This window comes from Puntigrus tetrazona, chromosome 7, assembly GCF_018831695.1.
Source record: "Puntigrus tetrazona isolate hp1 chromosome 7, ASM1883169v1, whole genome shotgun sequence".
Classification (NCBI taxonomy): Eukaryota; Metazoa; Chordata; class Actinopteri; order Cypriniformes; family Cyprinidae; genus Puntigrus; species Puntigrus tetrazona.
This window is the reverse complement of record NC_056705.1, coordinates 35,052,824-35,069,982: the sequence shown is the minus strand read 5'-3', so window position 1 is coordinate 35,069,982 and position 17,159 is coordinate 35,052,824. Positions and strand designations below refer to the sequence as shown.

The window sequence follows — 17,159 nt, the reverse complement described above, 5'->3', positions numbered from 1 at the left end:
ACACTGTTAACATAAGATTATTATAAAAACAATTATTAAAAAAATAGATATTTTTTAAGCGAAAACTGAAAGTTTTAGACACTTAATTACAATCTGTTATTAAACATATATATGATATTCAAATATGTTAGTGGCGATTCAATGAAATGCATTATAGTTTACATTTATTTTAAATAAATTTAGATGTAATTACATCTTTATACGTGGAAAACAGTTTTTTTTAAATAAACTAGACGTAAACATGGTACTGGTAATTACGGTAAACTAAAATTATTTAAATATATTTGCAATTACACATGTGTAATGATGTAATATAAAAGGTTGCTGAGTTCTGTATTCTTCTGTTATTAGTATGTGTTTGTCGGGGTCACAGGTATTTCGTCACAGGTTGAATCTGTGATAATGTTATGTGCGGTGACCAAGTGAACCCAGAAAATGGATCAACTTTAAATCCTTTTACAGTGCACACATGCCTGCATACTGCACAAACAAGCCAAACTACTACCTCCTTCTGCAATATTATGAAGAAGGCCCCGCCATGTTTGCAGTAGAATATGGCGTGGCTCTGTCTAAATAACTGCAATGCGTTTCCTCGGTTACAGCTTTATTTCCCCTGATTCCTCTTCATATTGGGAGCTGCAGCCCCAGTCAATATTGCTGCATATACATTAAATTCTCTAATTGTTCTGAAGGGATTACATGCGTGTGTGTGTGTGTGTGTGTGTGTGTGTGTGCATGCAATGGGTCACACTTTCTTCTCTTTTACACTACAGTATGCATACCATACAAATTATGCATTTTTTTAATGCACCTAATTTCCATATGATGCAATACATTCCCAGTAACTTCCAGTCATTTCCCACCAGCAACAGATTTTCGGACTTTCCATAAGGTAGTGATTTTATTTCACAATGCAAAGTTTATTATATTTAGTTTTTACATAAAAAAGAACTTCTTTCCTTTAAATAGCGCTCGATGAATTAAACATGCATGTACTGGGGTCATGCGATACACAGCATGCTATACTGTTTGTAACATGCATAATTAAACACTGTGGATAAATTCAGAACACCAGCTTACTGCCCTCACTATCTCTACAGTAAATCCCACGCCGTACAGTTTTAAACCGCAACGGGTGAAGCACGCTCATCACGTCTCACCACAGAGCTGTACTGCTTTCCATTTGAATATGCAGCATGTGCGCGTGAGAGAGAAAAGTGTGAATGGGTATCGGGGCAGCAGTCAGACCTCCTGGCCGTGAGCCAGCGTGGGATAGTAGGTGTCCCCGTGCCAGCTGGCAGGCCTCTTCTCCCATCTGTGGAGGTGCAGCGAGTGTACAGTGATGTCAGCTAGCGCTCCGCTCCTCTCAGCCCAGACCAGATTTACAAGGGGGAACCTCCAGCTGGACCAGACAGATCTTCACATGCTACCGCAGGGCATGACGGTCAGCGTTTATAGTAGCAGCATCGGGGTAATGTGTTACAATTGATGGAATCGCATCGCTGAAGCGAAAAAGTAAAGTAACAGTGCTCGCAACTTGACGAAATGGCATTTCTCCGATCGCGACAAGCAAAGCTGTTGACGCCGTATGCATATATCTCACACGTAGTAGGATGTCGCGGGTGTACAAATGCAATTAAAAAACGCGCGCGTCCCAAAATTACTGCAAGCCAACGGCGGTCGCAAACCTTTACCAACAATGTTTAGCAATTGAACAATTCCCAACAGCGTTATTCCAGCAAACATTAGCAAACAGCATTGTAAATCTGTGTCGCTGGAACTGCAGCTCATAACTCGTGGTTAGAGGCTTTTTTGAAGCCAAATACTACACGTAACACGCGATTTTGCGTAAATGAACGTATAAAAATCGCACACATGAATTGGGAGTAGTTGTTAAACTATTGCAGCACAACTGCCGCATGATGTCGTTAACAACACAAAAGCTATGCGTTTCTTGACATAAAAAGTAATATGGGAAGATTGATGGCTTTTATTGAATGTAACGCATTGGATACATTCGAAACAAGGACAGTGTGACATAATAAGTTGCATTTATTGAAAGAAACGAGTTAGTTACCTTCCACAAAAAAAAAAAAAAAAAAACATTTAACAATTAAATACCTAAAACATCTGTTTCTATCCTTGAAAAGGGAAATGATGTGACATTTTTTTAAAGTAACATTACATAGTATCCATAAAAAGTAATGTAACAAAACGTGGATTAAAAAGTAGTCATTTCTATTCAGTGATATTTTTTTTTTATATAAAATATACATTTCAGCAGCGTTCTGTTAAGGTTCTGATTTTGATTAAAAGATGAAGGTTTTTAAATGATTTGAGGATGATTTAAACATTTTATTCATATATTTAAAAAACGTGTAAATGAATCATTACTACCTTAAAGTCTCAGAGGGCACATCAAGTGCAGTAAATGTTACACCACAGTGGCTTTCAGACAACCTGCGCTACACTAAACCTTCACGGAACAGGCAAACAAATAATTCGACACCACAAGAAGCCTTAAATAAGTCCGCAGGTTCTCAAGAGCGCCACACAACTGGACAAAGACGAGAAGCCGCCTACAGATCATTGAGCATTCACAGTCTAGTTATTAGAACAGGACATGTGTGACTTTGTGGCATCCGTGAGTTTACAGATCCCAAAACAGCCATTTCTCAGCCATATACTCTCTGCCACACAAAACATCTGAGGGTGTGCACAGAAAGGAAGCTTCGGGACACCAGCTGCAGCTTGCGTGCTAAAATCCGCCGACACATCAACACACACGCACGCACACGCACGCAATATTGTCTTTGGCAGCCTTATCGGTGTGTTTGTGTTTGTATGTGCATCTGCCCTTGCATGTAGATGGGATGCTTATGTGGGATGCGCCTCTATGCATCTACATATGCGTGTGTGTGTGTTGCTGAGGTGTTTACCGCTCTTTAAAAGCGGCAGTGGGCGCAGGCAGATTAATAAACAGAAGGTAATGGCAGAAGGAGTCTATATTTATTTTTTATCTTAAATGGTGCTTGTTTGTCAGGCTGGATGAATATTGAGTGTGAAATTGCGATCAGGGGCGACACATGCCAGTGCTCAGCCTTATCTCTGCGCTGCAGGCGGACACAGCTGCCTTATCGCCCCTCCGCAGGAGCGCCACCTCTCTCGGGCGCTCTCCAAACCGCCACATTCCCTTTGTATCAGCCTGGAGAAGCCTGTTTACCTTTCAGTGGCTTGATATTCCTATTAGAGCTGCTCCTATTTACTCGTTTCCTTTATGCCGTGTGCAGTCTCTCATCTTTTTCCTCTTTCTTTTTTTTCTTTCTCCCTCGCTCCTTCTTGTCCCCCCCCTTCAACCTCCTAACACACCACTGGGTGGCTTGTTTGGTTTCGTCTCTCTCTGAAGGGACCCCAGTGCAGCCTTTCATATTCCTTCTTGTCTGTCTGTCTGTCTTTTTGATGGCTGAATGCATGGCATTATGACTTCGGGAACATTTCTTCATGTCACCCTTTAAATAATATTCAAGCAAACCAAAGCCGACACGTGTACATCGTCTCTCATTGTTCAACGGCGTTGCTACTCATTAAACTGTCGGGTTTTGGGAACCTCCGGCCACCGTGGCAGACTGAGGGAAAACAGTGGTTTCAGGCCTCGGAGAGACATTTATTTTAAATGTAATAAAGACAAAATGTTAAAAAAGGAAGGGATAAATTATTCATGGAACGTATTGTTTCATAATGTGGTGTCCTCAACATTAATGGAAGTCAAGTATTTGCCATAGGATATTTTTTCATATATATATATATATATATATATATATATATATATATATATATATATATATATATATATATATATACATATAGTGATGACTTTTTAACTCTGTCATGTACCAAAAATGTAATAAATAAAATACCAGAAAAATAAATGAATAAAACCTAGAATAATTTCTGCAGGCAGTAAAGATATGTGTTCTGCACATCAGCAATCTGGTATCAAGAGAAAATTCTTATTTAATATTTAAACTAAATGGTTGCTTTCAGGAAAACTAAACAAAACAGGTTTAAAACAGAAACCATGATTTTAGATTAATATATAAAATGCTCTTTAAATAAATGACGTTTCACTTTTTTTTTTTACCGTGGTCTTTTGGCCTCAATGCATGCTTCTTATTCAAGGGCAAAGATTTATTTATTTTTTTTTGTCATAACTGTGAGTAACAACTGCATTGAAATATGAAAAAAATGTATTATCTTCATATGCGTATATAAAGAAATGCAGACAGATGGCAACAGTTTAAATTATATTTTAAGTTTGTGTGTTTCGATTTCTAAAAAATTTAAAAATATATATATATATATATATATAAAAATAATTTCTAAATTCTTTAAGCCCAATGGTTTTAATACATGCTTAATTGTCTTAATGCAATATACTGTTGTTGTTGGAAATAAACTGAAACCAAAGCGCTTTGTTCTCACATAGAACAGTATAAAACTGCATTGCATGTATCTAAGATGGGTTGAGCTGGTCAGAATTAATAACCTGGAAAAATAACCACATGTCCAGAACTGCTAATTTAGTTGATTATTAAAATAAGCAGTCGTGAAAGTCCTAATTCAGAGGCAAGAAACATGCCAAATGTTTTGAGAGATGCATGAATGTGAGAGTCAGTAGAATATCTAAAGGCTGGCTTGTGTGATTTTTAGGGGGAACAGTGACTCTGGTTGTCTGAGGTGTTCAGGAGGGCTTTGCTTTTTTCATGTGTGTATCTGGGCTCTCTGGAGACTGAATAGGACATATACCGCCCCAGGACCAGCAACACAAACCCCGCTTTTACAGTCTCTCTGTGGCCATGGATCACAGATTTCTGCAGGCCTTTGTACAAACAGAGAGAGAGAGAGAAAGAGAGAGAGAGAGAGACAGACAGAGAGAATGCAGAGAGCCATGCAGAGGTTATGAGGGAGAGGAATCATGTAGCAATGCAAAAGAAAAGGTTTCAGTAGCAAATCACATACAAATAGTCATGCATCCATATAATATATGATGCACATGCTATGGCTGCATATCAGCTGCATTCATAATTACAATCTTTAGATCTCTTATACTCACCGAAGAGTAATTGATTTGAGCAAAATGTAATAAAAATTGCCATTTGTAAAATACTACTACACGTTGTCCAATTTAATATATTTTTTACATTTTATTTGTTCTTTCGATGGCGAAGCTGAATTTTTTGCAGCTACTTCGCTCTTTAGAATTCATTTGATCCTCAATAAATATTTCTGAAAACAGTTGCATAATATTTTGCGGAAAACCTTGATGCATCATTGAAAACTATGGGGTGAGTAATATTTAATAAGCATAACACTTATAGATGAATTATATTGACCCAAATAGGAAGAAAACACATTTATAATGCAGAAAAATATTATTGTTCCAAATATAAGCTGTTCGTTTGAAATTCCTGTTCATCAAATAATTACAAATTACTAAAAACTTTGCACCAATTATAATGATTAAAATGGTCTCTGAATCATGTGACACTGAAATTAAATCCTGTGACATTTACTGCTAAAAATGTAATAAAAATAAAAATTTACTGCGAAAAAACATATTAATATTTTTCAACATTATCATCTTTAACTGTATTTTGACTGGTAGTGTAATATTAAAGCAGTTAAGTTTTTTTTTATGAATAAATGCTACTACTAATAATAGTAATAACCTATTATCATTATTATCATTATTATTATTATTTCTATTTATGTGAAGAGCATTAAATTCCTATCCAAAAAAAAATGCTTATAACGTTTTCATTTTCATTGATCAAGCTTACGATACACATTCATGGTCAGGCTAAATAATAAAGTGAAAAAGAAAAAGAAGTGAAGATTGCTCTCCTTGATGCAACATCAATATTGAAGGTGTTGAAACCTCAAGATTGATCTGCCCGTCCCTCGTCGAGGCTGTGATTTTAGCGAGGTAATGAGTTCTTGCTTACCAAACTGACTTCCGATCGAAGAAACTGTGCAAAGTCCTGAGCGCCGGTCCTTGCTGCAAGTGTGTTGAGGCAGTGACGGCATGTCAGAAGAGTGTGTGTGCGAGAGCGCTGTGCCCTATCTGTTAGTGTGAAGGGTACTCAGATTCCTCTGGCAGCGGGCCTGTTTGGCTGCGGTCTGACTGGCTGTTGTTTTTATCGGGCTTCTTCACACCAGGCTTGACTCAGGGCACGCAGCCCATGGATAAGCGAAACAAACACAGCCTGCGCTTAGCAACACTGAGCAGCGTGGCTGGAAGGAGCCCGATAACCAAACAGCCGGAAGAGGGGCCGTGGTGGACCCCACAGGCCAGGCGCTCGTACTGCCTCGCAGACGAGGCCACGGGGGAGGAGGTGGTAAGCCCTGCACGCCGAGACTTAAGAGGACGCGTCTACGCCTTTCATACATGCAGCTCTCGAAACATGCTGCTTTCTATATAAGTTAATGCTCTACCATGCACAAAAAAAAAAGGTACAAAAGCTGGCGCTGGGGTGGTGCCTATGTTCCTAATTAGGTACAAACATATACCTTTTGAAAAGGTACCGCCGCACTGACAGCTTTTGTAGCTTTATTTCTGTGTGTTGGACATGTGCACTACACCAAATCCAACTCTAAACCTAGCCGATAATGTTAACAAATGCAAAACTATTATAACTACCTTTCACGCAGATTTGATTCGAAACGGAGCTCCTCGCCTCTCAAGTACATCTCTGTACTGGACTCGTGAGCTACTGAACAAACCGACCATATATATATATATATATATATATATATATATATATATATATATATATATATATATATATATATATATATAAGATATGAAGCTGTATATGTGATGCTTACTTTCAAAAGCATCAGTATTAAATCAGTTATCCCAGCATATTAATTGTTTTATAAAATACATTATAAAAAGTCCCTTTAAAATGTCAAAAATATTACTGTTTTAAAGTATTTTTGATCCAAAAATATTCATAAGAGATTTCAATCTTCTTAATTATTCCAAGCTCTTGATCAGTGACCTAGGTTCTAATAAATATAATGTGAATGCACAGTAAATATACATAGCCATTAATACTAATTGAATTATATTTACTGTTTGTTTGATATTATGTTATATTTAATGTTTTACATATTATTCAAAACATGTATACAGCAACGTGTGATGCCCCTGGGCATGTGCCCATGTGGTTAATTTGTTCTTAGTCATTTAGAAAACCCTTGCAGAATGTTTTGTCACCAGCAGGCAGCATGACATGAATAACTCATTAACTCAGCGATAAATGATTTTTTGGAATAACATAAAGGTCAGTTTCTGCTCCTGGACTGTTCCTCTGAGGGCCTTTCACCTTTGTTAGACGATCTCACTGTTGATAGTCTGAGTTCAACATATCTATACACATCAGCAGAGAAAGATACTTATGCAAACATCTACTCATGTTTTTACAATGCAATATCGAGAGCCCACTCACAAATCAATTTTCATATAAAAAAAAAACTTTCGCCTTCATTTTCTATTTTGTTATTGATTGCAGTTATAGGACAGGATGCAAAGTCAGGCTAATTAAGAAAATATCATTGATTTTATATCACCCATGGGCCGGAAGGAACCGGTTTAAGCAATTGAGATCGAACCAGAAGAGACTCTCTGACCTGAAAACCTTTTAATGAGGCAACGGTATAAGCATAGATACACCCATCGTGCTGCTGAGCTAAAATAATAATAATAATAATAATAATTAATTATAAGACCAAGAAGATGTGCTGATGCCTATGAGACTATTTAAACATCTCACAATTATTATAGTGACTGTTTTAACATTTTGATTCCTGTTTGAGATACCAATGCTGTCTTAGTTTACATAGGCTTTGAATGCAACTTAAGAAGAACTTAAGAGTCATAAATAACGTTTTATGATGCCATTCCATTTATATCGTGCAATGCTTTTGGGGCTAAATATTTGGTAATTATTGATTTGATATCAGATGAAAACAAAACCTGAACTGATTCAAGTTGGATGATGATTCTGTAGAGCTGCTTTATACCCAAATCCACATTGTTTCATAACTGATTCATATATAAACACTTATACCGCACTGAACTGATTCAACGACAAGCATCATAGCAAAATCTAATGAATTAATGAAGTTGGCGCCATCTATTCTGTTTATCACATTTTCTGTTTATCACTATTTATTGTATGAAGCACTATAAAAAAATTGTGAATAATTTTATAGAAAAAAAAATAAAACTACAGTATTTAGCAAATAAAAAAGTCCTTTACAGAGGTACAGTATACTGAATATACAGTACACAGAGAGCGATTTGAATAGGAATAAAAGAGTATAAATAAAAAGCAAATAAAACGCAAAAAGAAAAACCTGGTGAAGAAAAAGCTGCAAAGTGTACTTTGAGATACATTAAAAGTGCTAATTAAAGCTTAATTCAATTGCTCATTTACATAATTCAACAGCCTTCCACATCTTTGTATGGTGACTAAAAACAGTGACTCACCACTTTTCAAAGTTTTTAATGTCAGACTGGCTTACTAGGTGCAGTATAGTGATTAAAAAAAATGTTCTAGATATTGTCTCTTTCAGTGAACGGCTGATTTGCCTGCTTTTACTTACAAACGTTTCAGATTAGGTTTTCGTGCAAGGCTTTAAATGATATACGAACACAAAAAAAAAAAACCAACAACAAAAGAGACACGTTAGCAGTTGACAGCGACTACAGTTTTGCGTAGCTTGAAATAACTTTCATAACAAGCTTTACAGCCTGTTCACTCCAAGAAGTATGAAGGTAATTAAAGGGTAACTATATTCACACCTACATCAAGCCTGCACTATATAATGCACTCCATTAAGTCATCTGCTGCTTTAAATGCTCAAGTTCTATAAATCATGGACTCTAAATGCTTTTTTTTTTTTTTCATTCTTTAAGCTGGGCTCACGCTACAGGAGTTTTAAATCCTAACCGACTATGAAATTTGGTTGCAACAAACACATAAAATTACACACATCTAAAATTCCAGTGATATTGTGTATCTAATATATTATTGGCTTACACTCTATTTTGATAATCCACTTTAGACGTTCTACTACCACGCGTGAACTGCATATCAACTCATTTTCATTAATTACCAACTACATGTCTACTAACTAGGTTTAGGGTTAGTAGAATAAGTTGACATATACTCGAAAAGTTTCTGATAGTCAGTATGCTGTATGTTGGGGACCCATCAAAATAAAGTGTTAGAAGATATTAAACAGACAGTCTACTAATATTGGTTGGCTTGTAGTTGCTGAGAATGTCTAAAGTAGACCATCGAAATAAATGTTACCATTTATTGTTATAGTTAACGTCACTGGTGGAAATTTTCCATTGCCCTCCTATATATTTAGCATCTGAAAGAAGAACTCCAATGCATTTGCAGTAAAGTTAGCTGCAAGAATAACGCTTTTTGTGTCTTTAGTAAATCCTGACAGTAGTTTTTTGGGGTTTTTTTTTTACAGCACGATCTCACAGCAATTCAGGCATAATTTAATAGGTGGCTAATCTGTACAAACTTGTACGACCTCACTTACACAATTTCATATGATTTTTGCTAAATCGTACATATTTTACGAGTTGCCAATTCGTAGAATTTTGCACAAATTACCTACACCTAAACCTACCCATAACTGGGCTTTGTACCCAGGTCGTACGAATTAGCCACCTCGTAAAATACGAACAAATCGGTTGTGAGACTGCGTTGGTTTTTTAACGCCAAAAAGGGTTGTGCGAGCTACTAAGTTTGGCCCAAAAAGTTAAGATCACGAAAAAAGTATTCGTTCAGTCAAGTGTGTCTAACCGTCTACCCTTGTTGTATATACACCGGTTGGTTGCTCACAACATTACAAGTTTTAATCCGTTTGTAAAAGTGGCACCTACAGTAAGTGTCTTTCTCTCTTGGTGGGCTGTCATCATTCCATGGCACTATGGATGGCACACAGCTGTGAGAAACCTCTCAGCGGGGACGCATCGTTTCCATCTGTCCTCTACCCAGGGTGGCGCCTATCTAGAGCAGCGCAGCGGCTGTGCATGCTCCGAGAAAATAGGGAGTGAGTGCGTGGAGGAACAGAAAGGAACCGCATTATGCACCTGTTCCAAATTTTCCAACTCTCACAATTTGTCATGGTCATTTTGTGCCGCTAAAGGAATTTTACTCACCTGCACCTGGTTTAAATGGAACCGCTCTTAGGAGGGGACACCAGCAGAATTTGCGACGAAAATCTCCTGCTGTTACGTCGAAATATGAACGGCACCTGTTAACTGCATTTTGGCTGGTGTAACTTGTAAGGGAATGCGCATCTCGACATCTGCTTGACTATCGACAGATGAGATGATAGATGTTTTGCTACACACTCGGAGAACAGCGTATGGACATCATCCAAGAATATTATCAACACAGAGTGAAAGTGTGTGTTATGTGAATGGCTGTTTGGGAGTTTGTGTATGTCAGACGACGCACTCAATTTAGCAGGTGTGCTTTGACAGACTTGAATTTGCGCCAAGCCGGCGGTGAAAAAACACGAGGGAAAGAGAGAGAGCGACAAAGATAGAGAGGCTATGCATCTGTGTGAGGTGCTGACAGATGGGGACGGTTTAACTTCTAGAGTTCGGTTAAGATCCTGAGCTTCCCTGGGCTTGTCTGTGCCAAGCAGGTGCACACAAAAATACCAGAGAGAAAGAAAACTTCAGCTGCTTTTTTTTTACTGCTTGTTAAGGAGTCATTCATAAAAGCTACTTTCCATTTGAGAGCCTGCCAAGGCCAAGAATGCTGGTATTCTTTAATGGACACTCCATTTCTTGACCATAACAATAGCTATATGTACCAACAGATGCACTTCCACAAGAAGGTAACCTTTTATCAGGGCAGCGGGGCCATTACCTTTAGCTGCCATCTAGTTCCGTTCTCTGTTTTTGTAATTGCATGATGTTCTGCTGCATATTTAAATGAACAATGGCTCATTTCTTGGGAGTACAGACTTTTAACTATCAGCATCGAGTCTGGTCCACACTGCATCAAGATCTGCCTTACTTTTTTTTACACTAACCCTAACAAAATTAATGCAGACTTTATGTGTTTGCTCAAACCAAAACTCAACCTATTGTTATATCCAATATCAAAAGTCCCATATAAACTTTTTTTTTCCTCATGGGGACATCAGTTACAATGACCAAGAGATGCCAATTTTTTAAAAAAATATATGAATATACTTTTCATTATTTGATCAAAATATCCCATTTTTTAAGTTGTTGCATGTTGTTTTAAAAACTCTTACTTACATGATGTAAACATTTGACCCAGTTACTCGGCTGACAGGTTTTTTTTTTCTTTAGTACAGGCCCTAATTTCTATACATTTATATATAATATTTATTTATGTATTATAGCATACAATATAAGATTTAAAAAATTACATACCATAATAATGGCACATTTTCATAATCTCTTTTCCTTTGTAACAGCTGCTGCTTACCGTGCTGAAGTGGTCACACAATGTTATTTTGGAAAACAGTTTTCAGTAATAAAATTTAAAATTTAAAATTGCACATTATGCAAAGAACACGATGCTTGGGAATTGTCAAAAAAAAAACAATTTGTAAATTCTGCACTTAATTTACAACTCAACTTCAGTGTTTGTCAAGAAACAGTATAATTCAGCCAGGATTGGTTGGTGGGTGAAAACATCTTGGCCTCAGATGGAAATAAAATCACTGAGCAGATGTCCCCATGAGAAACTATAAGATGCCATGAACTTTGGGAATGTAAAAAAATCCAATAGATAGTTCTTACTTCTAAGTTTGAAATATGGTAAATTTGGACCTTTGTTTCCAACTGATCAAATCTGTGTTTATGGAAATTGTGTCCAATCAGGTTGGAGTTTGTTTGTTTGTTTGTTTTGTGTGTGTGTGTGTGTGTGTGTGTGTGTGCAGTTTGCATTTGACAATAGTGAACGATAATATCAGAGGTTGAGACAATGCTAGACAACCGTTTCAGTAATCCTTTCAGCTTAAAGTTCGTGTGAATGGGAGGTTTGCAACCGATTTTACTTCCATATTATGACAAACTTTCACGAGAAACAGAACACTGAATGAGAAAAATAGAGGGTGCGGCTTATATTTTATACTGCGAATTGATTGGATGTAGTAAAATAGGCATTGCATTTTGAAATTTACACAGACAGGAGGGGCGTGGTTAACAATCTCGTCCCGGTAAGGAGCATTTTCAGATTTAGATGAAAGATTACGAAGGCAAACTATTTGATTTCAAATTTGATTTCATACAGACATAAAGAGTAAGTACATCAGTTGTCTAAAAAATGATTAGATGGATGTGTTTCCTTGCTGGAAAACCATAAACCTCGTTGGATCCGCTGGAGCTGGATTTACCTTGACTTTCAAGAGGGGAATTTTTGGAGCCTTCTCTTTTTAAAATATGCTCACTTCCCGCTGGCTCAACATGTGTGCTTATGGAAAACTGTGTTATTTTGTCATTGAGCTCAGTTGCTTGGTTAAAATCCTAATTAAGCTCTCCCCTGTGCTCTTGCTGTATCTATTTGCTGAGGAGAGCCTGTATGCCGCTGATAGGCGGATCTCTCTGACATGGCTAGTCTAGTCTGGTGCTGCAGAGGGCTGGGAGCAGCAGCCGCTAGCTGAGATAAGGGTATGCTAGCCGCTTGCATAACGTTCCCCTCTATCCTGACCTTATCACCGGGAGCAAAGCAGGTCTGGGTCACGCCACAGCCGCCATCACACCAGTGCAGAGGAAGACAGGGCCACAGAGATTATAGAGAAATCATTATCTCCTTTTCTCCAAAAACACATTTAATACCTGACAACATCTGAGGACTAAGACATACACTCACACTTATAGACACACACCTGGACATATTTACTGTATATGCACACTAATTCACTTATGCGTTCCAATGAAAGCGTATTGCCGGATATTCCTACCTGATAATGCTGACTTCCAGGAATGTCGTTAAACGTTCATAATACAATCTTAAAAGAAACAAGGCAACTGTTACGTTTGCAAGTGTGTATGTATCCATTTATCTAAGAGTCACCATGTTCATCTAAAGACACACACACCCACATCTATGCTAAATTGAGATTGAAATGTTAAGCTTGAGTTTCCAAATTGGAAGTTAACTTAAATGCTTTAGAATCCCGCTTAAGACATAAAACAATGAAGTACAGAAGTATATATAGTGAGAAATAAATTATATTTAAGCCAATATGAGCAATCAATAGAGCATCACTGTATATTGAGTATATGTATATGTAAAATCATATCCATAAAAATGAAAAATCACAGATGAGATATCAGATTAAAGGGGTCATGTGATGTGATTTCAAGTTTTCTTTTATCTTCGGGGTATTATAAGCTGTTAGTGCCCGAAGCTGCAAAGACTAAAGTGTCAAACTCAAAGAGAGATTCTTTAAAAAATTAAGACTCAACCACAGTTAAATGCAGTTAGGAATCATTAGGATGTGGAAAGGCCATTAAAATTAATTTCATAGCTCATAGCGCATTACGGGTCCTGTGTGAAAAGGCCTTAAAACGCATTTTGTGTGTGGAGTAACACACATTGGAGTAAATCTCGGCTTGTGTCCTGCAAATACATACAAGTGATTATACATTGCAAATACATTTAAAAGTTGAACTCACGAATTATTATAAGGGGCGTTACGTACTAATGTGTGCTTGTGGGGTTTGTCCAATGTGTCAGTTGGCCAATCAGAGCAGTCGGAAAAAAGGTTTTTATAGACAATGACGAGTTTGAGTTAGACAGGACATAAAGAAACTATAATAATGTACAGTAACATTATTTTAACATTAACATATTCTGTTACAACAAATACTCTAAATAATGATCATCATATGAGCATCATATGAGCCCCCTTTAATATCTCAGCAGTTTATTCTACATATCATTATGACAGCAGATGTAGATTCGGAAGAATTTTCTTAGACTTTCAAGATATCTGAAAAGTGTCTTGCATATTTGAGACTGTCGAGACATTTGAGCGCTTTATTAGGTTCAAACTCTTATCTGACTCTTATTTTAATATTGTGCCGGACTTTTAGTTTGCATTTGTTCCTGTGTGTCTGTATTTACATTTCCTGTGATCATTTTCTTGTTTATTATGGTTTTATGTCAATACGTTTATCACCCGTTTAGTTGCTCGTTTTCCAACTGCCTTCTTTCTTCGGTTCTTACTCAGTTATTACAAAACATCTTAAATACATCTTAAACAACATCGACTATGTAGCACCTCCGAGCACGACATTTTCCACCGTGCACACACGAGGAAAGTCCCTAAAATATTTTGTGGTTATGGGGGACAAAAATATTATATACTTAGCCCTTCTGTTACAAAACTTCCACCTGTAACACATGGCCAAACTCCCACACGCACACACACACACACATACACTACTCTCATATCCACTCTGCTGGCCACCATCTGTGTGAGTTTGGCAGTGACAGCCGGTGCATCTGTGTGCACATCCCCTTTCACTTCTGTCCTCTGAGTAAGTGTGTGTGTGTGTGTGTTTGTGGAGGCCAGTGGGTCACAGCTGTACACAAGCTAATTTCTCAGTACCAGCACTACTGTGGCGGGCCGCAGGGCTGCTACTCTCAAGCCTTTAGAGGAACATATGTTAATTTTCTAAAAATCTCTCATTTTCTCTCTCTCTCCATTATCTCCTCTAAACAAAGTTTTTCTTAGCGGTGTGGGCTACGGCGATATGTACTACTAATGCTCCTAATTAGGTTAGGGATATGAAACCAGTGTAATAACCTTCACTGTTTCACAGTGTTAAATCCTGTAGGTTATTTAGCAGAGGTGTGATATTACTTTTCTAAGATTTTCCTAGAGATACGAGAGACACGGGATGGGCTCGCCTGACCTTTCTTCAAAAAAATAAAAAGAGAGTTTTACTTCTACTGCATAACAATGTAATAACATAAATATGCAAAGCATATGAGTCTGTGGATTTAATCAGAAGAATAACTCTGAATATTAAACACACTATGATGAAAAGAGCAAAAAAAACCCTGTCTATGTTGCAATATGCCTTCCGACTTAAGAAACACGCCTTCAGATGGGATTGCTACAGAGATTCTCGGCATTGAATCTCTTTAAAGTTATGTGCAGATCAGGAGGTGTTAGAAAGGAAGTATGGGCACCAGGAGGAGCCCTACTGTCCGGTAGGAACAGGAAGAATGATCTGCCCACAGACACAGCTGGTTCCTGCCAGAGGAAGCCTGGATGTGAGCTATCACAGCCGCTCAGCACTGTTTACTTTCGCCTGGGGAACCACCTGCTCACATGGGGACAGGACACGCAGACGTTTGTCTATATGTGGACATTTATATAAAGTTATTTAATTTATACATTATTAAAGACCAACCTTAACTCTAAAAATAAACTTTTAGAATAAACAGCGTTATGAAAATTTACTACAACCGTGGGCATTCTCGGTTGTTCCCAAAAGGAGACTTCAAAAAATATGCAAGTAATCTAAGGCGTATTGCTCAATTGAAGTACAGTCTCAGCCCACAGTCAGGCTGACCTCTGTGCCACCCATACCACCCTTTCCTTTTGAGCTGTTACAAAGAGAGTGAAAGAGATAAAAGAGTGTGTGAGTGTGTGTATGAGAGAGAGAGAGAGAGAGAGAGAGGCTAGCGCGAGGAACATGCGCTCACCATACGTTCCCTGCTGTGACAGCGAATATCACTGTTTGTCCAGAAGCCCATAAATTTTGGACTACGACACCGGCATTGCTACCTAAGCTAAAGAGAGGGAAGAAAAAGGTTTGTGGTCAGCAAACTTTTTTTTTCAGTTGTACGGGGGCGTGAGCCTCGCGTCTGGTCTTCTCATTGAGTAGTGCGACTGTACATGCTTGAAGACATTTGAGTAGGTTAGCGAACTGGACAACACAACAGACCGTTCACGGTGGAACTAGCTGGCCGATCGTGAGTATCCCACGGGCCTCTGGAACGCTTGAGGAGTTTACTTGTGGAACTTTGTAAGCGGATGCATTGGGATGAGATGGCTGGAGAGATCCATGCAAAGAGACTTAACAGGTCTGGGACCAGGAGAGCGTCTTCCAGCACTCTCGCTGCACCCAGACTGCCAACAGCCACGTTGACCAGCCACAGAGTTACCCTGGAAAAACGAGCCCTCCATCGATTGGCTCTGCCTGCTCACATGTCTAGGAGACAGTCCACAGGTGAGTGAAAGAAACACACACATTCGCAGTAGAGTCTAGTAAAACACGATAAAATGCAGTTTGTCGCAGTGGTCGATCCAGATGCCTGCTTGTGATAGTGGTTGACCGAGAATCTCTTAAGTATGCTAATTGAGAAGTCTGGTGGGATGTCATGCTGGCGAACAACATCCAAAACATATGCTGGTGTCCAGCAATGGCACAAGAAACTGTCATTTTAAAAGTCTTGTTTTTACTTTGCACTCTTTTTGATTTTGTCTGCCATTTATATAATAGCTAAAACATGTAGGTACACAACAAATCATGTAACTGCCTCCAAACAGTGTTTTAGAACTTTAAAGCCACTTGAGACCAATATAAGAATTCTAAGCTAAGTACCACTAAAGTCGCACTTCATAGCCTTAAGGCGAAAATTTTAGTTTGCATTGAAAGGTAATATACAGCGTTGCACATTACCTGCGGCAGTGCTCGGCTCTTGGCAATAATGAGCTCTGCACACGTTTCTCTGATAAGCGCGGTATAATTAGGCTTAGTCATAAACATCCCCTGTAATTCAGTGATAAAATGGCTGAGGCAGCGAGCTAAACGTCCCTAAGGCCAGCCCGCTGCTCAGCTACAAAGAAAGGACCTGGAGCTTGTAAACAGTGGTGCTTTGTCTCATGTGCCGCTACCTATCTAGGTGTGCGTATACGTACGAGAAGGGGCTGATGGGAGGTGTAGTCAACAGCTGGGTAATGAAGGGGCTTTTCATGTCGGGCGATAGCGACGAGGCTTCTTGTGAGGCGGCAGATGTGGTGCGACTTGGGCAACAGCTGTGGTGAAACGA

General features: G+C 38.4%; 1 protein-coding gene across 4 annotated transcripts in view; it reads left to right on the top strand.

The window, feature by feature from the left end:
- The first annotated feature begins 15,760 nt into the window (after nucleotides 1–15,760).
- The window catches only part of cbfa2t3 (CBFA2/RUNX1 partner transcriptional co-repressor 3), a 45,017-nt gene continuing 43,618 nt past the window's right edge, over nucleotides 15,761–17,159 (top strand). For 2 of the 4 annotated variants that reach the window (XM_043245626.1, XM_043245625.1), the window contains exon 1: nucleotides 15,761–16,336. In XM_043245626.1, the coding sequence (XP_043101561.1) occupies nucleotides 16,141–16,336 (196 nt within the window). In that variant the 5' untranslated portion in view covers nucleotides 15,761–16,140. The remainder of the gene's footprint in view (nucleotides 16,337–17,159) is intronic. The other 2 variants (XM_043245624.1, XM_043245623.1) reach the window with 2 other exon arrangements.